This window comes from Bombina bombina, chromosome 1, assembly GCF_027579735.1.
Source record: "Bombina bombina isolate aBomBom1 chromosome 1, aBomBom1.pri, whole genome shotgun sequence".
Lineage (NCBI taxonomy): Eukaryota > Metazoa > Chordata > Amphibia > Anura > Bombinatoridae > Bombina > Bombina bombina.
Window position 1 is genome coordinate 1,469,489,389 of NC_069499.1, and position 24,054 is coordinate 1,469,513,442.

At 38.7% G+C, this 24,054-nt stretch overlaps 1 protein-coding gene across 6 annotated transcripts in view; it reads left to right on the plus strand.

Annotated features, from left to right (window-relative positions):
* BAHCC1 (BAH domain and coiled-coil containing 1) overlaps positions 1-24,054 on the plus strand; it is a 184,603-nt gene that overhangs the window by 58,160 nt on the left and 102,389 nt on the right. For 5 of the 6 annotated variants that reach the window (XM_053706794.1, XM_053706769.1, XM_053706778.1 and 2 more), the window contains one exon: positions 13,837-14,019. In XM_053706794.1, the coding sequence (XP_053562769.1) occupies positions 13,837-14,019 (183 nt within the window). Of the gene's footprint in view, positions 1-6,334; positions 6,455-13,836; positions 14,020-24,054 lie in introns of those variants that run through there. The other variant, XM_053706813.1, reaches the window with a different exon arrangement.

Sequence of the window (24,054 nt, forward strand, 5' to 3'; positions counted from 1 at the left end):
ACAATTAAAAGACAGAAGTTTCTCCAACGTGGTTATCCCTTACAATTGATTGGAAAAACAACTTCTGGTTGCCGAGCGACAAACCTGTGATGGTCTTATGGTGAGGAATAAGGAGAAAGAAGAAGACCCAAGATTGAACTTTGTAACCACGTACACTCCACTCTCGGAGGTGGTATCCAACACCATCAAAGACAATTGGAAAATTGTGGCAAAGGATACAAGCCTACCTTTCTATGATCTCCCACCACCGCCGATGGTTTATAAGAGGTCCAAAAATTTGCGAGACCTTCTAGTCTTGAATGACCCGGTGCACTGTTGCGAACGCCGGACTTGGCTACCAAAGGCCAAATTGGGATGCTACAGATGTGGCAACGGTGTCACTTGTAACCATATGGTGACCGGCAACAGCTTCCATCACCCACACACGAATAAAAGGTACAAAATCCACCACAGATTAACGTGCACATCAGAGTTTGTGATTTATGCCATCATTTGTCCGTGTTCCTTGTACTATATTGGAAAAACAGTCACTACTTTCAAAGAAAGACTAGCCAACCACAAATCAGCCATACGTCAGGCCATCAAATCGGGTTAATCTGAGCAACCAGTTGTGAGACATTTCTTACAAGCAGGACATCCATTGTCCACATTGAGGGTTATTCTTATTGACCATGTACCACGATTACGACGTGGAGGAGATAGAGCGTTGACTCTACTACGCCTAGAAGCCAGGTGGATTTTCAACTTAAACACCATGGCTCCCAAAGGTCTAAACTCAACGATTGACTTTGGATGTTGTTATAGATACATTTTCTATGCGCATCTTCCACCTATGGAAACCCCCTCCATATGGTCCTTTTTCTTGCAATATAATCCTCTGTGTTCACATCTGTTAGAGTATTTGATACTAGTATTACACTAATGATTATAGTTTTTCTCATCTACTGATATGTAGGCATTTCAATTTTGTGTATATTTACATTAGTAGTCTCCCATTGATACTAACATAGTATAGATTGGTCCTGTTTTTACATGTGTAATTGACTACTTTTCCCTTGCAGCATCACTTATGCAGTGTTATTACTGGGGATCGCTGCCTCCTTGTTACACTGTTGTCATTTAGCGTAGTTTCTTTCATCCATCTATACATGTTTGTTTATGTTCACTGTTGTTATCCTGCCTCTCCGATGTGCTCACACTTTTGTGGGCACATCCCCTAGCATACCGCTTTGTTGTGCAACATGACATACGGCTTTTGTTTACCGTTGCCATGACTTCAGGCTATGGCTTCGTTCTGGGTGCCGGTGCGCGTGATATAATTACGTTGGCGTACGCGCGCATGGAACACTGACTGCATCGGGCAGACGGCTACTGCACGGTTTGGCAGTTTTTTTTGTATATTTTGTTTATCACATTGGGTATATAAGTTGGGTTGCTGATACGGGTTGTTTATCTCTCACATGGGCTCCGTTTGACAAAGGTCTAAGTGTAGACCGAAATGTTATGGGTTAAGGCCCTGCTGTTTCACCTTCATGGGATTAAAAGGCTTGTTAGTCAAATAACCTGTGTTGCCTGCTTTTTTCCGGATATTGTGTATACACTGGGCCGAGTGTGTATTCTGGATTACATTCATATACATACACACATACATATACATGTGTGTGGCATAGTGTATTGTTCCAACTGACAGACAGAAATGATGAATATTTAGGAATAGCAACATTGAGGATGATGCACCATATGCTAAACTCTGAGTGTGACCTTGGATAGCAGAGAGAGCAGCATAGCTTGCATTTGTAGGAAGTGCACTATTCATACTGGGATAACATTATATATCTATTGTATTTGTAGTGAGTTTAGTGTGTACTGGGATTGTATGGGAGGACGTAAGTGTAATTCCAGTAAAGCTGTTTTTGGGAGGCACCAGGTGTAGTAGCATTTGAACAGTTATTTTGATGCCCAAGGACTGAGCTGTGAATATGGCAGGACGCTGCCTGGTTCTGGAGTACTGGAGACAGCAATGTCTGAGTGGGCCCTGTCTGCCCACAGTCTGTAAATACTCAGCAAGCTAAAAAAAGAGCGTTGTGTGCACTGGGAATACTGGTCTGCCTGTCACTGCTGAGTAACCCTTGCCACTTACACATCCGCTCTGTGCCTCTATTCTCTTCCGTTCCACCAGTTTCTTTCCTCTCTCTCCTTTTTCTATCCTTTATACACCTATTATGTTTGGTCAGTCACCGCCATGTTTTATACCAAACTGCCCCTTGTGTTTGTTAACACAATTCCTGTAATATCTAAGGAGAGTGGGAAATCTAACCTTCCACAGAAATACTCGCTGGGCCCTAAGGACGGTTCCTGAATATAATTTGAGTGAATGAATATGAGTGCAGATATCTAGGTGTGTTACAGCACTGTCCATATTGTCAGTCCTAGTATAAGCCTTGCATCTTTAAAACATACTTTGCTTATTGGTTTTCATACTTTTTTTCTTTTTTTTGGAACTGTGTTGTATTATAAAAATAAACTATAAAATAATCACTTCACATGATAGAACAATACAGTTGGTTTATGAAAAGTCCAAGGAATATATGGTTTCCAGAGAAGGCTGGAAAATTCCAATGCATTTCAACTCTGGCAACCAAGGGGTTAATGGTTATCTCTACCCCTACCCCCCCCCCCCCCCCCCCCAAAAAAAAAAGTCTAAATATGTACATGATCAAATTATAATTGTAAAAATAAAATAAAGAATAGTTGCTGACACTGGCTCCTATAGATTTTAGGTAGTGATACTTCACCCATTCTATCTTGTAGTTTCTAAAAGAGAGGGTAAAGCATGCCCTGCTGTCGATAGCTTAGCAGCCAAGTCTTGTTGCATAAAGCAGACACCTTCTCTCGCACCTCTGTCATGCCTCAGGCAAATTCTGGCACCATGACTACTGCATGGCTCTGCGCCCCCTGTCCTGTCTTATCAGCTCTGAGCTTACTGCACAGGGAACTCATGGTCTGTCATTTTACCCACGGGTGGACATAATTACATATAGCTAAGAGGCAATTCAGCAATGGTAGCAATTAACATTTTAAGAGCCAGTGTAACTTAGGCAAGTTTGCCTATAGCTTGTTGTCTACTAGCCCAGTGATTTTTAACCTTTTTTTTTGCCGTGGCACACTTTTTTACATTAAAAAATCCTGTGGCACACCACCATCCCAAAATTTTAAAAAAAATCACACATTGTAGCCTAATACAGCTTATATATATACACATACACACAAACACACACATACTGTATGTATTGTGCTGTTATGCCATGCCTCCTACAAACTACCCCTGCACTGGGAGTAAAAAACAAGCAAAGTTTAAAAAATGTGTCACACTGTTGTCAGTCTGCCGTGGCACACCTGAGGATCTCTCACGGCACACTAGTGTGCCACGGCACACTGGTTGAAAAACACTGTACTAGCCTATACAATACTGGTTTTCTCCATGACCAATACAGAGATTTGTACTTTTTACTATTACAACCGGAAAATAACTACAGTTGCAGTTTAGAAACCACCCTTCTAGAATTTATCCAGATTTACTCGACAAGTTAAAGGGACACTCAAGTCAAAATTAAACTGTCATGATTCAGATAGAGCATGCAATTTTAAACTTTACAATTTACTTCCATTCACAAAATGTGAACAGTCTTTTCATATTAACACATTTTGAGTCACCAGCTCCTACTGAGCATTTGCAAGAATTCACAGAATATACATATACAGGGAGTGCAGAATTATTATGCAAGTTGTATTTTTGAGGATTAATTTTATTATTGAACAACAACCATGTTCTCAATGAACCCAAAAAACTCATTAATATCAAAGCTGAATAGTTTTGGAAGTAGTTTTTAGTTTGTTTTTAGTTATAGCTATTTTAGGGGGCTATCTGTGTGTGCAGGTGACTATTACTGTGCATAATTATTAGGCAACTTAACAAAAAACAAATATATACCCATTTCAATTATTTATTTTTACCAGTGAAACCAATATAACATCTCAACATTCACAAATATACATTTCTGACATTCAAAAACAAAACAAAAACAAATCAGTGACCAATATAGCCACCTTTCTTTGCAAGGACACTCAAAAGCCTGCCATCCATGGATTCTGTCAGTGTTTTGATCTGTTCACCATCAACATTGCGTGCAGCAGCAACCACAGCCTCCCAGACACTGTTCAGAGAGGTGTACTGTTTTCCCTCCTTGTAAATCTCACATTTGATGATGGACCACAGGTTCTCAATGGGGTTCAGATCAGGTGAACAAGGAGGCCATGTCATTAGATTTTCTTCTTTTATACCCTTTCGTGCCAGCCACGCTGTGGAGTACTTGGACGCGTGTGATGGAGCATTGTCCTGCATGAAAATCATTTTTTTCTTGAAGGATGCAGACTTCTTCCTGTACCACTGCTTGAAGAAGGTGTCTTCCAGAAACTGGCAGTAGGACTGGGAGTTGAGCTTGACTCCATCCTCAACCCGAAAAGGCCCCACAAGCTCATCTTTGATGATACCAGCCCAAACCAGTACTCCACCTTGCTGGCGTCTGAGTCGGACTGGAGCTCTCTGCCCTTTACCAATCCAGCCACGGGCCCATCCATCTGGCCCATCAAGACTCACTCTCATTTCATCAGTCCATAAAACCTTAGAAAAATCAGTCTTGAGATATTTCTTGGCCCAGTCTTGACGTTTCAGCTTGTGTGTCTTGTTCAGTGGTGGTCGTCTTTCAGCCTTTCTTACCTTGGCCATGTCTCTGAGTATTGCACACCTTGTGCTTTTGGGCACTCCAGTGATGTTGCAGCTCTGAAATATGGCCAAACTGGTGGCAAGTGGCATCTTGGCAGCTGCACGCTTGACTTTTCTCAGTTCATGGGCAGTTATTTTGCGCCTTGGTTTTTCCACACGCTTCTTGCGACCCTGTTGACTATTTTGAATGAAACGCTTGATTGTTCGATGATCACGCTTCAGAAGCTTTGCAATTTTAAGAGTGCTGCATCACTCTTCAAGATATCTCCCTATTTTTTACTTTTCTGAGCCTGTCAAGTCCTTCTTTTGACCCATTTTGCCAAAGGAAAGGAAGTTGCCTAATAATTATGCACACCTGATATAGGGTGTTGATGTCATTAGACCACATCCCTTCTCATTACAGAGATGCACATCACCTAATATGCTTAATTGGTAGTAGGCTTTCGAGCCTATACAGCTTGGAGTAAGACAACATGCATAAAGAGGATGATGTGGTCAAAATACTCATTTGCCTAATAATTCTGCACTCCCTGTATGCGTTTTGTGATTGGCTGATGGCTGTCGCATGATACAGGAGGAGTGGAAATAGGCATAACTGAAATGTGTCAGAAATAAAATCTACTACTCATTTGAAGTCAAGACTAAGGGCTATTGCATTGTCTTTTTATCATGCATTTGTTGATTATGCAAATCTACTGTATTCACTGGTCCTTTAATTTGCTTTAAATTTATATTATACTGGTCTTGCGGGTAAGAGTGGAATTAGAACAGAATCCTAGAAAACTACACCTGTTTTCTGCAGGTTACTCTAAGAAAACATATTTTTTAATATAGATATCTGATATTTCATGCTGTCCACTTTACCACCTTTCCCTCTAACCTTAGCTTTTGATTGGCTGCACTGTTGTCATACAAAGGAAGCCATTGGTGGCACAGCATCCTTACTCAGTATTCTGGTGTAAGATGATGACCATGTTTTCATGCCTAGAGTGTAGTAGTATTCTCATACAGATATTTGTCTTCACACATGTTTGTGAAAGTGAAATATTCTGAAGAGCGTACATCAGGAGGATGGAGCATATCTCGCTCCCTCTTTTTCTTCCAACCACATTCAGGACAGTCATTTCCAAAGCATCTCAGAGGGAGAAGTTTGGCAGCGTGGGAGGACTCCCCCTTCTCCCCCAGCACCAGCAGCCCAGACCTGTTTTCTATCAGACACAAATTGCTTTCTGTGTGTGTTTTTTTTTTTTTTTTTTCTCCTACGTTTTAAAACACATGGAGCCCAAATGAATGGGGAGGGTCATTTTATATTAGAAGGCTGAAGATCAGATAACCCCTTCACTGCCAAATCAGCCAACGCATTGCAAATGCAATGATATGAATAAAAATATGTTACAGCTTCTGTACTGTTGGTGGAAGAGTTAAGCAGCGGTGTTTCCAGAACTCCTGCCCCAGGAGAGATCCCTCGCCACATGATCTCACAATAAAACTTTCTTTTTACGATCCGTGTAACTGTTTCCCTTGCTATTTTCTCCTGTGAACGGTTGCTGCTGGGCTGGCATGTCCTGTTTCTCGGTCATGATAAAGCTATTTTAACATCCTCTTGTTGTGCCTGCAGTTAATGGTAAAAAAGGGCCGTCTTGGTCTTTCTGTTCATCATGTTCTTTTGGGGTAAGTAGCAAGACTCTTTTATTCTCCACCAACTTTACAAGTTATGTAATAGATTGCAAGCTTTTTGAGACAGTATTAGTTTAGCTCATTAACAGCCAAGTAAAAGCATTTTAAAAACCACTGAAATACAAGTTTACAGAAGGGGTGGTAGATTATAGACTTGCTTTCCAGCAGAAGTAGTGGAGGCTAATTTTAAATATGATTTTGATAGACAGGAGGCAGAATCCCCAATAGAAACTGATGATTCTAAGTGGCTGTGGTTCAACTCAAAGAAAAAAATAAATGTGAAATTAGTAACTTATGTCTCTATAAAATTTTTGTATATAACTTTGAGAAGGATTTGTTTGTAAACTCAATTTAGTGATTTCTTAGCCTGTTGCTCATTTTCCTTCATATGAAAGTCCTTTCTTGTTTTCACAGCTATATAAAAGAATTGTTGAATTATTTAAAGGTACAGGCAGTAGTCTGATTTACCTATAAAGTCCTGGAAGATTTAGAAATTGTTTCAGAGGTAACTGCTACTGGCATAATGAAGACGTTGACTCTTTCCTTAAGCCAATCCATATTTCACTAATGCAATAATAATGTAATATGGATTTTATCAGTTTTAGAATAACAGAGGATTTCTTAAAGGGACCATAAAGTCATAAAATTAAATGTTCATGATTCAGATAGAACGTGCAATTTTAAACAACTTCTCAATTTACTTCTATTATCAATTTTGCTTAGTTGATTTGATATCCTTTGTTAAAGAGTAATCTTATGTTACCTTAGGAGCATGCACATGTCTTTAGCACTCCATGGCAGCAGTGTTTGCAACTATTTATAAGATTGCTATAAACATTGTTGCAAACGCTACCGCCACATGGCTAAACGCACCTATGATTGCTGTTAAACAAAAGGATGTTATGATAACTAAGTAAAATTGATAATATGAGTAAATTACAAAGGTGTTCAAAACTGCATCTTCTACCCAATCCATTTGTTTAGTTTTGTTTAAATGTGTTAAGAAACTGTTCTTTCTAGCCCTGATGTGCTAGGGAGTATGATTTAGGGTTATTAAACTAATCACCCCCCTCTCTCTGTGCAGTGATGTGTAACGGTTGGGGGTGACTGTATGGTTCTGGGAAGGCGCTGTGTGGTAATATTTGACAATGGGTGGTGGTGGCTCACAATCTTGGCTAGAGATTATAGATTTATTGGGAGCTGGGGTTTTGTCAATAGTTTTGAAGCTCTTGAAGTCTTTCAAGACTGAATTAGTTTTGGAAACACTGCTGAAAGCAAGTCAGTAACAAGGAATGAAATTATAGTTCTGTTTCCTAAGGTTGGGATGACGGTACTGGGCTTTGGAAATTCCCTTACAAACTCGGGGTGGTGCAAAGTGTGTGATACTGGTCACACTCCTAACGCTGACCAGCACCAGCTACCGTGCCAATAGGAGTCTTTTTTTGTTTTGTTTTTTAGAAAAGGAAACATTTTAGTCTGTGCTAGTGAGTATGTGGTTCCTATTCATGATTTCCTGGTTACTGATGCATTGTACAATAGTACATCACTGGGCACCACAATGTAATATAATACAGATAACTGCTTTTAATTGCACTTCTCCCAAAACATTTAAAGTTCCCTACATTAAGTCCTTGTGGCTCCCATCTTTCCTCACATCTTTTTTATGTTATACAGGCTTTATGTGCCACTGTCTGTACCTTATTGTAGAGCAATTGATTGCAAATCATTTTGTCTCAGTAACTGCTCAAAGGCAAAAAAGTAATAATAAAAAAACTGTGGGATGCTTCCAGTTCCAGAAAACTTCATAGTTGTCCTTCGGAGGCACTAATGCAGCCAACACCAGGGTGGAATTCTGGCAGTACACTCGTCTTGCTGATAAGAGCTGCAGGAAGGATAATATAAAACTATTTATTATTACGCAACAAAATTGGGGTGAGAATAGAGGAGGAAGAAATGGCTGCATTCATTTCTGCTTCAATTGTCCATTATTAGGCTTTTAATCCCACACCTGGTATAGGGATTATACACACGATACCTCCCTAACACAGAAGCTAAACAGAGAAGGTTTGGATGTGGTCCTCACATCTGGTATTGTCTCCTTGCTTGTCAGGTGATAAAAACATCTGTGAGAGTATGGGGAGGTCACATGCTAGCTGAAGAGGCTGTCTTGAAGAAGTTTTAATTGTACCCTTAAGGCTGGGAGGGAAGGGGAGAGTCTCACTGATCTACCAGTGAACCCAAATACACCCACTAAATATGGCTTAAATATTTATTTCTGCCTGGCAGCTTCTCATGTGTATTTATTGATATCAACACCTAAAGACAACACATTTTATTGGGACATAGTCACAAGTTTACTTGTAGCCCATTGGCTGACAGGGAACTAGAATATATTGTAGTGCTCTGTAGCAGCCATAAGATTAAAGAGCTTTAAAACCTAACTACACGTTATAAACAACAATTTCTTTTTTAATTTGATACATAGATCAGTCTTCAGGTATATGTACCTTACTGTCTGTTTAGAGTGCTAGATAATTTTCAACCAATATAGATTCCAACTATCTCTAATAGTACCACTGAAAGTTGCTATTAGCATAATTACACCACACGGAAACATTGCAATAAATCTGTCTGGCATAGAAAAAATGTCTTGCACATTGTGAGTATCTGTTTCTTATCTATCTCGTATATCTAATATATTCTATCTATCCATCCAACCAAAGCAGTGTCTATTCTGTAGTCTGACCCAAAGGTTCCCAGCTGTTCTCCACAACAAGGGCACGATTGTAGGGAAATTGGTAGGTGGGGTCATAAACCGCTCCTGTCAGCTGTATGCCCATATTGGTAAATTAGTCTTTAAAGGGATATTAAACACAAAATAAATGCTAGGAAGAATGATGCATTCAAAGAAAAGATTAGTCTAAGAATAACTTGTTGATGTATTTTTTTAACATTTCATTAGTTGTTTAAATATTGACAAAACATGTGTAAAGTTTTAGTGCCTATAAAACACTGGGAGCTGCCATGTTGTAACTTAGGTTACCTTCTCTGCTGTGGTCAATTAGGGACAGTTATACATAGTTCATCAGAGTGTGCAGCCAATGGCTGTGTGGAATATAACAGTGTGCTGCACTTTAACTTCTAACAGGAACTGAAAAGCTCACAATTTCAGTGTGGAATTACAGTTAAAGGGAGCAAAATTAATAGTAAAATTATATATATTTTTATATATACGATTGATCATTTTATATTGTGTGTGTTTAATGTCCATTTAAAGCAGACCTGATGGTCCTGCAGCTTCTGTTATGTCCTTAATGGACCTCCATACTAGTGGCATTGCCTTGAAGCCCCTGTCAGTTAAAGGGATATGAAACCCAAATATTCTTTTCTTTCATGGTTCCAGACAGAGCGTGCAATTTTAAACAACTTCCTAATTTACTTCTATTTTTTCTTCTTCGTTCTCTTGGTATCTTTTGTTAAAAAGCTGCGACATATGCTTAGGAGCCAGCCCATTTCTGGCGCACAATATATCAGCAGATTTGCAAGAGCACTAGATAGCAGCACTATGCCTACCTAGGTATAGAATATCATGGGAAGAAAAGCTAATTTGATAACAGAAGTTTGCTAGGGACAGTAAAGTAAAATGTAAACTTAAATGGACTGGATGACATTTTAAAGAACTTTCCACTTCTGTTATCAATTTTGCTTAGTTCTCTTGGTATCCCTTGTTAAAGAGTAATCCATCTGACAGCAGTGTTTGCAACATTTTTGATAGCAATGCTATACATAGACTGCTAAAGACCCATGCACCCCCTGAATGCCTGCCAGCTTGCCTAGATCTACTCTTCAACAAAGGATACTAAGAAAACAAAGCAAAATTGATAATAGAAGTCAATTAGAAAGTTGTTTAAAATCACGTGTTCTATCTGAATCATGAAAGTTTAATTTTCACTTTTCTGCCCCTTCAGCTGTTTATTAATCTTGATTTGTGCAGGAGTCTTCACTGTATTAAGCCCCTCCATTTCTTCTGTCCTTGAGAATGTTGCCTGTTGTTTGAGCCTGTTCTCTCTGTGCTGTGGTTTTGTCAGGTGTCAAAGAAGAAACATTCTAACATAACCGTAAATATTTCCTGCAATTAAAGTGTTTGTTCAAGTGAGTGGATAACTAGGGAGGCCCTCAATAAAATGCAGGAAATGTTATAAACATATGACTTGTATTTATGTGTTTATGATAATATAACAGCAATGTAATAGGTCTAAAAACATTGCTCCCATTTTTATATGGGGGGGATGTGTTAACATAATTTTACATACATACTAGTCCAAAGGGAAAAAGGTGCATTACCACTAAGTGTGTCCATGTATGTATTTATGTAGGGTAGGTGTGTGTATGTATGTGTGTGTATGTATGTATATATATATATATATATATATATATATATATATATATATATATATATATATATATATATATATATATATATATATATAGTGTGTGTGTATATAATGTGTGTGTATGTTTGTGTATATATAACTTGCATATTTTAATTAAATGGTTATACTAATAGCTAATGAGTGTCAAATAAATATTGCATTTCCTCTTTACAAACAATTTGCATATATAGACATATTAAAAATTACATATGTTTAAAATACATTTATAAATATGGTATAAAATAAATAAAAAACATATCTATATGTATAAAATTATATCTAGAAGTGAATATGAAATATAAAAAGGTACTATGATGAAAGTACTGAGAAATTGAAATGATTTATACAGATTTAAAGAGATGTGAAATATAAAATATGTAGATACCTAGAACGATCATTCATAGCATCCCTAACCTAATAGTCCACTTATATATTTACGCTTAAAATGCCCCTGAAAACCTATTATTTTAAAATGTTGTATTTGCTCCCATTCACAATGTTTGTGAAGGGTATACATACCATTTGAACTATACTAAGAAAGCTTGGATATATATATATAATCGGGTACACATCCCATGACCCTGCAACATGCTCGGCCCTGGGTGCCACTGGCACTCACAGGAAGCTGTCCCCAGAGTCACAGGCCAATAACCCCAGACAGGTCTGGGTGCAAGAACCATAGGGAAAATTACAAAACAAATTAATACAACACACAGAGAAAACCCAGCACTCACTTACAAGCTCTCGGCTAAGATTTAAAAGCAAAAATGGAAAGGTTAGTCACCGCATCTGGCCAAATGGGACAAGCCCAGGTACCACGTCATATATATATATATATATATATATATATATAATGTATGTCGGTGTGTATAATCCAAATACACACACATCTCTCACATGGGCTCTGTTTGACAAAGGTCTAAGTGTAGACCGAAATGTTATGGGTTAAGGCCCTGCTGTTTCATTTGATTGGAATAAAAGGCTTGTTATTTGAATATCCTGTGTTGCCTGCTTTTTCCGAATACTGTACACACTAGGCCGTGTGTGTATTTTGGATTACAATTCTCTCTCTCTCTCTCTATATATATATATATATATATATATATATATATATATATATATATATATATATATATATATATATATGCGGTTAACAGAAAGGAGAACTGCACCCCTGAGATAGAACAAAAGCTAGAATAACTTCCATGCCTGTTCATTTATATTGCAACTCAGGGTGCTCGTTCTTTTAGCACACTATGCCCCTTCACAGAGAAAAAATATCCTGTAGCATATCAGTCTGATCCTGCCCAATGACAGTCCAGCGCCGAAATACCAGGCAATTCTTCTCTGAACAAGGGAAGCAACAACCCCAGACGATCGTTTCGGCCTTCTATGGGCCTCGTCAGTGAGGTGCAGTTGTATCTCTCTAAGGGCATGTGTGCACGGGGTCCACGTCTGGATTACCCATTACTCTTAGGGAGACCTAAGGGTAATTTACATATGCGGTTAACAGAAAGGAGAACTGCACCCCTGAGATAGAACAAAAGCTAGAATAACTTCCATGCCTGTTCATTTATATTGCAACTCAGGGTGCTCGTTCTTTTAGCACACTATGCCCCTTCACAGAGAAAAAATGTCCTGTAGCATATCAGTCTGATCCTGCCCAATGACAGTCCAGCGCCGAAATACCAGGCAATTCTTCTCTGAACAAGGGAAGCAACAACCCCAGACGATCGTTTCGGCCTTCTATGGGCCTCGTCAGTGAGGTGCAGTTGTATCTCTCTAAGGGCATGTGTGCACGGGGTCCACGTCTGGATTACCCATTACTCTTAGGGAGACCTAAGGGTAATTTACATATGCGGTTAACAGAAAGGAGAACTGCACCCCTGAGATAGAACAAAAGCTAGAATAACTTCCATGCCTGTTCATTTATATTGCAACTCAGGGTGCTCGTTCTTTTAGCACACTATGCCCCTTCACAGAGAAAAAATATCCTGTAGCATATCAGTCTGATCCTGCCCAATGACAGTCCAGCGCCGAAATACCAGGCAATTCTTCTCTGAACAAGGGAAGCAACAACCCCAGACGATCGTTTCGGCCTTCTATGGGCCTCGTCAGTGAGGTGCAGTTGTATCTCTCTAAGGGCATGTGTGCACGGGGTCCACGTCTGGATTACCCATTACTCTTAGGGAGACCTAAGGGTAATTTACATATGCGGTTAACAGAAAGGAGAACTGCACCCCTGAGATAGAACAAAAGCTAGAATAACTTCCATGCCTTCCTAAGGGTAATGGGTAATCCAGACGTGGACCCCGTGCACACATGCCCTTAGAGAGATACAACTGCACCTCACTGACGAGGCCCACAGAAGGCCGAAACGATCGTCTGGGGTTGTTGCTTCCCTTGTTCAGAGAAGAATTGCCTGGTATTTCGGCGCTGGACTGTCATTGGGCAGGATCAGACTGATATGCTACAGGATATTTTTTCTCTGTGAAGGGGCATAGTGTGCTAAAAGAACGAGCACCCTGAGTTGCAATATAAATGAACAGGCATGGAAGTTATTCTAGCTTTTGTTCTATCTCAGGGGTGCAGTTCTCCTCCCTGTTAACCGCATATATATATATATATATATATATATATATATATATATATATATATATATATATATATATATATATATGTGTATATATATGTGTATATATATATGTATGTATGTCGGTGTGTATAATACAAATACACACACATTTTGTGCGTGGTTATATGTGTTTTGGTAAAAGTAAATGATGCAGATGACACCTGCTTTGACATCATATTGTTAAAACCAGCTTAAGTTGTATGTGTACAGAAATGTTCTTTAGAATTCTATTTCCACCACCAGCCAGTAATGGTTTTCTTTAATCTACTTGCACGTGCACTTAGAATGTTCTCCTTTCTGCTCCATAGCTGGCAGCGGCCTGATGGCAAACTCCTCATCTTCCTTCATGGGCAGTTTTCTGAGCAGCAGCCTAGGAACTGCAGCAGCATCAGCACACCAAGCAGCAACATCAACCTCCTCCCCAGAAACCACCTACCGGGGCCCCCATGGGGCTGGCACCTCCCAAATCTGGTTCTCACACTCCCATGAAGGTTAGTAGACCTGCACCTTGAACCACTTCTTTTATGTTTTTTTTTTATGTACAGATTGCTTTCTTTGTCACAAAGAATTGTATATCAATTGCACGTGCGTTCACTTCTTGTGATGTTTCTGAATCCAGCTTATTTGCATTTCCTTACAGCTATTTTCCTTCCTGCATTAAAACTAAGTGAAGTGGTTTGCATAATGTCAGTAAAAGTTTATATATAAACTTTGGACATATTGGCAATCACTGAATTGCAAAATATCTGCACACAAAATAAATGGGTTAAAAGCATCTAAATTGTTGTTTTTGTTATAACATTTTGCATTGTCTTCTGGTCCAGGCATATACTGCTTGAAAACCCTCTTGGGCATCTGGAACATAAATAGTTAAGCCTCTGTAATAATCAACTAGTCACTGTTTTTAGTTTTATTAAGTTAGATTGATGAATCCTGCAGGGGTCTTTCCAATGAAAACAGAAAACAAACTACGGAAAAAAGTAGGCAAATAAAAAAATTAAAAGTACACTGAATATAATAAGATAACTGCACAATTAAAAGGATCTAACTAGAATGTATCATTGCCAAAATAAATTAGAAATCTACATATGTATATATTGTATAAGCCTTCAGTATTCCTCTACCTATAACTGCTTAGATATTTAACCGATTGGCTAGTAACATACAAATCTCTGTCGCTAGCTTTTTCTAGCAGCAAAGGGTATATGGAATGAGTAATGCTTAATTTTTTTGAACAGGAATGTTAATTTTAAAATTAAATGTAAAAAACATTTTTTGGAAATGCCCTATTTTAGATTTTTAGAAAGCTGATTGCACTGTTCCTTTAAGGACAAACTGTCTTTTGTGCCGTTAATTAAAGCAACTTTAATATTGTATCAGCTATAAGCCAGCTTTCTGGCTACCATTTAAATTGTCACCTTGGAGAGACGCGCACAATCCTACACACAATTCTAGGCCTCTGTTGCGTCAACCATGACTGGAGACACTCTGTGTACAACTATTTCAGCCAAATGGTATTTTTTTTTTATCCATTAGTATCAGTATGTGTTTACGAGCATTCATTTTAAGGCTTAGATGCAGATCAGAGGTCCTAATCCTGTGCAACATTAACCTTAAAAAATAAAAACCAATATATCACTTTGTAATTTGTTTCTGCTCTATCTAGCCACCTATGGGTTAATACTCTCGATATTTTTGCCTCTTCTAGATTCCAATTGTTATGCAGTGCCCTTTGTTAAATTCCCCCCTCCTACACCTTCTAAATCTTTTCATGAAAGTTTGTTGAAAAATGTTGGCGCAATTTAAAAATGCATCTTTGCCACCTATTAGCAGGCCCTGCAGTCAAACTGTTTCCCTGTTGCGTCTAAAATGTTTTAAAGTGCATCATTTTTATTGAAAATTGGACAGTCCTCTGCTGAATAAACCAGGGTTTTCTTTGGCATTTGTCTCAATTAGCAAGGTATAGTGTATCGGTTGCACATAAACTTGCATTTCCTGTTAGTAAACATCTTGAGATTTAAATATAACATTTTTAGTTATGCATATTAAAACAACTTTGTAATATTCTTTCATAATTTTGCCCCCTTTTCATTTAATTTAGCTCTGCAAATTTGTGAAAAAAAAACACAGCAGATGTTTCAAGGCTAACCCTGCCACATATCTTTCCCTAATTGGCTTTAGCAGAAAACAACTGCTAATCCATGCACTTTATGCAACATTGACTACACTTGTCAGCTGTTGACTCAATCCCAGATTGGCTCCTCCAAATAAGGCAAGTGGTGGGTGTACTTTGGCTATTGAAAAACAATTGCAGCGAACGAGATACGTTGTTTTAATAATGTTTAGACCGGGCTGATATGTTATTGTATAGCAAGACAATGTACATATCTTGTAATTACAAGATGTTTCGTGCCCCTTTTGATAGAAAATGAGTGGCAAGGTCCTTTTCTGTAAATGAAAATAGTGGTATTTTATTTTATTTACTTGGATTTAATTAATAGTAAATAAAGATGCTTTAAAAAACTGTATTAGCTTTCTAGAATAAACTTTTTTTTGTGACGATGCACATTTTATTATTTATTTACACTGTTTTAAATAATATGGCACTCAATATGCTGCTGTTTCACTGACACTTATGTCAATATCGTCTCTGTTTTCACCTCCAATTGATGGAATTCCACCAACCACAGCTTACCTAAGTGTTAACTTTGCCCCCTAACCCTCCTTCCCCTCCCCAGCAAAACTTGTTTGGCAGCATTGTACACAAGCACCTGCAAGCAGAGGGATCTTGAGGTCTCATTTAACTAGCTGGCTTGGAAATATCTTCCGACCTTATTATCACATATGTCCTTTTAGCCTTGTTTCGTTGTCAAAAGGAATTACTAATGTCCACAACCCCCAGCTTTGCCTGAGGTTTGAGCTTAGCTGTGGTAAAAAAAAAGCCTTAGCTCAGCCCCCTAGCATCCTAGATTAAAGGGATACTAAACCAAAATTTTTTATTTCATGATTCAGATAGAGCATGCAATTTTAAGCAACTTTCTCATTTGCTCCTATTATCAATTTTTCTTTGTTCTCTTGTTGTCTTTATTTGAAATAGCAGTAAAGTAAGGTTAGGAGCCGGCCCATTTTTGCTTCAGCACCTGGGTAGAGCTTGCTGATTGGTTTGCTACATTTAGCCACCAATCAGCAAGTGCTACCCAGGTGCTGAACCAAAAATGGGACGGCTCTTAAGCTTACAGTCTAGCTTTTTAAAATCAAGATAGCATGTGAACGAGGAAAAAATGATAATAGGAGTGAATTAGAAAGTTGCTTAAAATTGCATGCTGTACCTAAATCATGAAAGACAAAATTTGGGTTTAGTATCCCTTTAAAGAGACACTCAAGTCAAAATTATAATTTTGTGATTTAGATAGACAACTTTCCATTTTACTCCCATTATCTAAATATGCACACTTTCTGAGGCACCAGATTCTACTGAGCATGTGCAAGATTAATAGAATATACATATGCATTTTGTGATTGGCTGATGACTGTCACATGATGCAATACGAGGGAGAATAGAACTAACTTTCAAAAAAGAAATCTACAGCTCGTTTGAAATTCAAACAAGGTGCTTTGGTATTGTCGTTTTATTATGCATTTACCGATTATGCAATTCTACTGTGTTTAGTAGTCCTTTAAAGGAGTGAGGGGACACTGGTTAATACAGAGGTGTGATAATGGCAATGTCTTGTCACTTATTATACAAATATAAAGTTCAGAGTGCTGAACTGAGGGGTTTTTCAGCCCCCACAAAAATAAATAAACCCCACAGTTGACAGAGCATATTACCCACCATTTGCCATAATATCAGGTAAACAATTGCTTTAAGATGATAAAAATCAGGTTGGCACTAAACCTTTTGTCCCTTCTAATGACATTAATAAATATACACATGCAGCAGAAATGTATTCGTCTGCCAATTAGTCTTATTCCTACCACAAGCATTAGCTGGCAGTTTTTCGAATAGTTATTATAATATGACACAGGCAAGGAACTGAAAAGCTTGCACTCCAAATTGGAAGTAATACATACACACTGTTAATGGAGCTAAGGTGTCCCTCTGCTATTGTTATTGTGTGTGAACTTTTGATCTGTGAGAACCAGCAAAACATTGTAGCATTATATTAATCTCTAGCATGTAAAGAGTTAACTTGCATAAAATGTAGAATAAAACACCTGTCTTCTCAGCTCCACAAATATGGACTTAAGAACTTAATAAATCCTAAAAATAATCAGGAGTAATTTGCCAGGTGAATTAGCAGCCTGGAGCAAATGCTGACATTTGGTAGATTAATTTTTTATTTTTAAATGCAGGTTGTTGAAAGTCCGTTTTGCTCATGGGCATATCTTGCTTTGTATGAGGACAAGCAGTTTTAGCCTGCAGGGTGTTGCTCGTTAGGTGGGGCGGCAGTGTCTATTGAACTATTTAGTGCATGTGACTAAATACTTGTGTGTCATTGGGTTAGATCCATTGACACTTGTTAGGGTGCAGAGGACCCCACTGTTAAAGGGATCCTAAACCCACATTTTTTTTTTTATTTTTTTTTTTTTATTTTTTTATGATTCAGATAGAGCACGCAACTTTCTAGTTTACTTCTATTAATTTTTCTTCATTCTCTTTTATTTTTATTTAAAAAGCAGGAATGTAAAGCTTAGGAGCCGGCCAATTTTTTAGGTTCAACACCCTGGATAGCTCTTGCTTATTGGTGACTACATTCAGCCAACCAATAAGCAAGCGTAACCCCGGTTCTGATCCAAAAATTGTCCGGCTCCTAAACTTTACATTCCTGCTTTTTTAAATAAAGATAGCAAGAGAATTAAGAAAAATTGCTAATAGGAGTCAATTAGAAAGTTGCTTAAAATGCCATGCTCTATTTGAATCATTAAAGAAAAATGTTGGATTTAGTTTCCCTTTAAGATGAGAACATGTTCAAAATTTATCATCTGTCTTTTCTAGTGTTATTTTACTTAGCTTTTCTGCGTTTAACTTATATAGTTTTGCCAAATGTGTGTTTTGTTTTTTTTGTTTTTGTTTTTTAAATAAACAATTTTATGTTGTGCATATTTTAGAGTTGATGGTACTTTTTTTTGTTTTTTTTTATTGTTTAGTAAGGTTTTTGTTATGCTGGTATCTTGACAGTGCAACGGTTCTCTGCGTTAATAAGGGTTTGCAAGAAAGATGCACATTCATTGGTTATAATGGAGCTTGTCTGTGACCAATTTTGATTACAAACATTTTTGAATTCTGCAATTTTTGAGTTTTGTTAAAGAGCGTTTAAAGGGACATAATACTAATATGCTAAATCACTTGAAACTGATGCAGTATAACTGTAAAAAGTTGACAGGAAAATATCACCTGAGTATCTCTATGTAAAAAAAGGAAGATATTTTACCTCACAATTTCCTCAGCTCAGCAGAGTAAGTTCTGTGTAAAAAGTTATAATTCAGCTGCTGTCCAGCTGCAGGTAAAAAAAAGAAAAGAAATGAACAGCAGCCAATCAGCATCAACACTGCTGACGTCATGAGCTCTTTTACTGTGATCTCATGAGATTTGACTTAACTCTCTTGAGATTTCATTGTAAACTTCTTTAAACTGAATAGGGAAATAACATGAGAGTGCACAAGGCTCATCCCTTCAACTGTCCCGGTACAGACATACTGATATGCTGCTTAGAAGTCCTTTACAATGGGATGTGGCTACTGAGAAACTTTTGAGGTAAAATCTTTCTTTTTTACATAGTGATGATCAGGTGATATTTTCTAGTCAGCTTTTTACAGCTATGCTGCATCACTTTCAAGTGTTTCAACATTTGGGTATTATGGCCCTTTAAGTGAGAGGGTAGTTTTACAAGTGGGTTTTATTGAATCTAGGCTGTTGTGTGTTACTTTGTGTTAGGTATGTGCCGAATTCTTATTCAGATATTTGTTTTTCAAACAAATTCCAAATATGGCCGCTGGTAGCAGCATTCGACTATTTTCGGCGCCAGATATATTAGTGTTAAAATGCAATACACAAAGTATGAATTTGCACAGATGTTTTCGTGTTGCACTTTGAAGTTAATATATCCTGCGCCAAAAAATAGCTGAATGCTGCTACCTGCGGCCACATTTTGGGATCTGTTTGACAAGTGAATATCTGAATTTTACACATACATACCTTGTATATTGGTTTATCACTGTGTCATTTGTTTTAATCTGTATGAATGTCTATATGATTGTATCTATAATATGTCCATTTGTGTTAAACTGTATATCACTTTCCTAGATTTACTAAGTATTCACAGATCTCTTTAATTCTTTTGTGTTACTTTTTGGTGTAGACTAAAGTAATTGAAAGAAACTTGCGAGTAAGTAACATGTCTCCAGTCATTTGAGAATCTAGGCCAGTGTGTACGTGTATTTGTCAGGTTGTGTGTACCAGTATGTGCCAGTCTGTATATGTACCCGTGTGACTCATTCTGTATGCATCATTGTGTTTCAGCCTGTAGTAATGCATGTCTCACTCTGTCATGTGTGCTTTACTGTGTGCTGGATTACTGCATTTTGTGCTGCACAGTATCAGATTTTCTGCCAGTCTCTCTCACTTTGCTGACTGTCTCTCTCCCTCTCTCATATGGTGTGGAGGCTGGAAGGGGGAGTGCAGTCCTAGAGTGCACTGAGCCAGCTGGCATCCTTTCAGACTAGCAGCTGGGCATAATGCCAGGGCACGGTGCCAGTACCACCTCCTGCTCTCACTTTCTTTAACTCTGCGTGTTTCTGTCGCTTTGCGACTGAACTAATTTGGGAAGAATCAGGGTGTGGCAAGAGATGACCATGTCCTTAACCCTTAATGTGCTGTTAGTATTAAAGATGCTGCTCAGAGTGCACAATGAACGGTCTGTCATTTGTGTTTGAAAACTCCTCCAGCCTTGAAGGGGTGAATGTGTACAATAGTAAATAGCTGTGGCATAAAGTATTTCCAGTCTAAATCTCAAGGACCATAGAGTGGTTGCATGCCCTGCATCATCTCCTTGTCAGCTTGCGCAAGTGACTATTTGTGCCCCTGATTCGTTAAAGTGGGTCAGAGGCTGTGTGGGTTTGATGCCAGCGACATTATGTAAGGGCTCTGTTCAAGGCCAATCCTGATAAATGCAGCTTCCTGCTCTCTGCCCAAACCTGCACATTGCTTTGAGACATGAGATTCTTGAGTCTGCTTTTTTTGTAAGGTTGAATGACTCGATTTGGGGCCTGGCTGACTTTGTATCCTGGAGCTGTTCAAAACTCCCACTCCTTTCACACACCCTTTCCCATACTCACACAGCAATGGAGCGGCCCTCACATCTGCTGCTGATCCCTTCTCAGCATGTGCTTCCTGCTGTCCAGCCTTCCTCACCACAGAGAAAGCTGTGGGTCACATTGGCAGTGGGTTTTTAACCCTTAGCAGAGTATATATGTCACATGTATTTCTGACATTGTTTTCAGACAGATTTTTTCTCTGTGTCTGATGACTGTAAGCTCTTGGGTGATTAAAAATGCCAGATATGGAAGCCCCGCCTCTTCATACTGGGCGCCGCCATCTTGGGGCTCAAGTATTCTCACAGCCTGTGACAGCTGTGCACACTCACAGATCAGTTATATTGCATACTTTAATACAGCTGTAACATTAGTAAGTGAATGATACATCATGTGAGCTTTACATGCATTTTTTTATACAGTTTTACAGTTACACAAAAAATATATAAAAAAGCACTACACAATAATATAGAGCAATGCAGTCACTGCAGAAATGTAAAGCTCCTGCTCTGTATCATGCATCTTAACTTGAAGCTCGTTGAAAAATTCTTAATAAGTTGACAACCTATTTGATATGTAAGTGCAAACTGCTTCTGTCACAGTATGTAAGAATACTTGAGCACCAAGATGGCGGCGTCCATTACAAAAGAGGCAGAGAGTATATGGCACCTTTAAAATATTAAAACAGAAAAACTGATTTCGAAAGAGCTGCAGAAACAGGATGAAATGCAATAACATATAGAGCAGTTGTAGTTGTGCGCTACAAGTTAATGTTCCTTTAAGATCATCTCTTTGTTCCCTTTGGAGGCTGTATCAGTGCAGGTTTAAGTTTCCAGAAACACAGCCAACAGGAGGATATGTAGATGCCGATGCCACCCTGTAGTAGCTGAAAAATAATGCCAATAAGTTATGAGGTACTCACTCACCCCTGTGTGAGTAGTATATGACAAAATGCAAAACTTGAAGACGGTATGTTAGTGTAAATTATAAAAATTTTTTTATCAAAATGTGAGAGCTAAGGTAAAAAAAAAATGCAATCGTCCAGTAATACATTTATAAAATGTTTTATCAAATAATACCAGCCAGTGTCCTTTAAAACCTCAGAGAAGTGATCTCAGATAGTTTGTGACGGAGCAGGCTGCACCTTTTTTGTTTGCCATTTTTGTATATTTCTCTGTGCCTGGCTTGTGGCCCAGACAGTCCAGTGATTTTTTTTTTCTTCCTTTCTGAAATGCCTACAATACCAGTTGATTACACAGACTGAGTATACTTCCTGCCTTTTCCAATGTGGATCATAATTTCTGTACCTGTCAACCATTTCTCCTTTCAGGCAAAACACCCCTGTCCCTCCTAGTTTTTATAACATCCCACTTTTTGAAGGTCTGCCAGCTATTAATAGGAAATCCCACCTTTTTACAAAGCTGGAGACAATCCACTGTCTATTTATATGGTTGTTGTGTTAGTCTATATGACAGAGATGCCAGAGGTGTGTTTGCACTAATGTGCAGATGTTAATGAAGAACTGAGGGCATTATTTTTTATATATACTGTGTGTATGTGTATATTATATACGCATTGTTCTCCATAACTGGTCAGTGTCCCTCTAAGAAGTGGTACACAATAATGCAATAGTTAAATATTTTAGTCTATTTCCTGGCATGCTGTTCTGTTCCTTTAAACATTTAACCTTTCTTTTTGGCAGGTTTTAGAATTTTAAGAGCAGTCCAGGGACATACCCCTTGGTCTTTTTGATGTGGCTAATTGGAAGCCAGATATAAATAAGCTCCTTTACTGTTCAAAGTAATCCCTGGCCCAATGCCAACTCATCACAATTTATGTAGAAGGATAGTTTAAGTGAAGCAGTATTGATAAAGAATGAATACATCCAAGGTTTTTCAATTAACCCTTTATCACTTTATATATACAGTATCTCACAAAAGTGAGTACACCCCTCACATTTTTGTAAATATGTTATTATATCTTTTCATGTGACAACACTGAAGAAATGACACTTTGAGTAGTGAGTATACAGCCTGTATAACTCAACACACAGCCATAAATGTCTAAACTGTTGGCAACAAAAGTAAGTATACCCCCTAAGTGGAAAAGTCCAAATTGGGCCCAAAATGTGAATATTTTGTGTGGCCACCATTATTTTCCAGCACTGCCTTACTCCTCTTGGGCATGGAGTTCACCAGAGCTTCACAGGTTGCCACTGGAGTCCTCTTCCACCCCTCCATGACAACATCACGGAGCTGGTGGATGTTAGAGACCTTGTGCTCCCCCACCTTCCATTTGAAGATGCCCCACAGATGCTCAATAAGGTTTAGGTCTGGAGACATGCTTGTACAGTCCATCACCTTTACCCGTAGCTTCTTTAGCAAGGCAGTGGTCGTCTTGGAGGTGTGTTTGGGGTCATTATCATGTTGGAATACTTCCTTGCAGCCCAGTCTCTGAAGGGAGGGGATCATGCTCTGCTTTAGTATGTCACAGTACATGTTGGCATTCATGTTTCTCTCAATGAACTGTAGCTCCCCAGTGCCGGCAGCACTCATGCAGGCCCAGACCATGACACTCCCACCACCATGCTTGACTGTAAGCAAGACACATTTTTCTTTGTACACCTCACCTGGTTACCGCCACACACACTTGACACCATCTGAACCAAATAAGTTTATCTTTGTCTCATCGGATCACAAGACATGGTTCCAGTAATCCATGTCCTTAGCCTGTTTGTCTTCAGCAAACTGTTTGCGGGCTTTCTTGTGCATCATCTTTAGAAGAGGCTTTCTTCTGGGACGACAGCCATGCAGACCAATTTGATGCAGTGTGTGGCGTATGGTCTGAGCACGGACAGGCTGATGACCCCCCCACGCCTTCAACATCTGCAGCAATACTGGCAGCATTCGTACATCTATTTCTCAAAGACAACCTCTGGATATGAGGCTGAGCTTGTGCACTCAACTTCTTTGGTTGACCATGGCGAGGCGTGTTCTGAGTGGAACCTGTCCTGTGAAAGTGCTGTATGGTCTTGCAGCTCAGTTTCAGCATCTTGGCAATCTTCTTATAGCCTAGGCCAACTTTATGTAGAGTAACAATTCTTTTTTTTTTCAGATCCCAGAGAGTTTTTTGCCATGAGGTGCCTTGTTGAACTTCCAGTGACCAGAATGAGAGAGTGTGAGAGCGATAACACCAAATTTAACACACCTGCT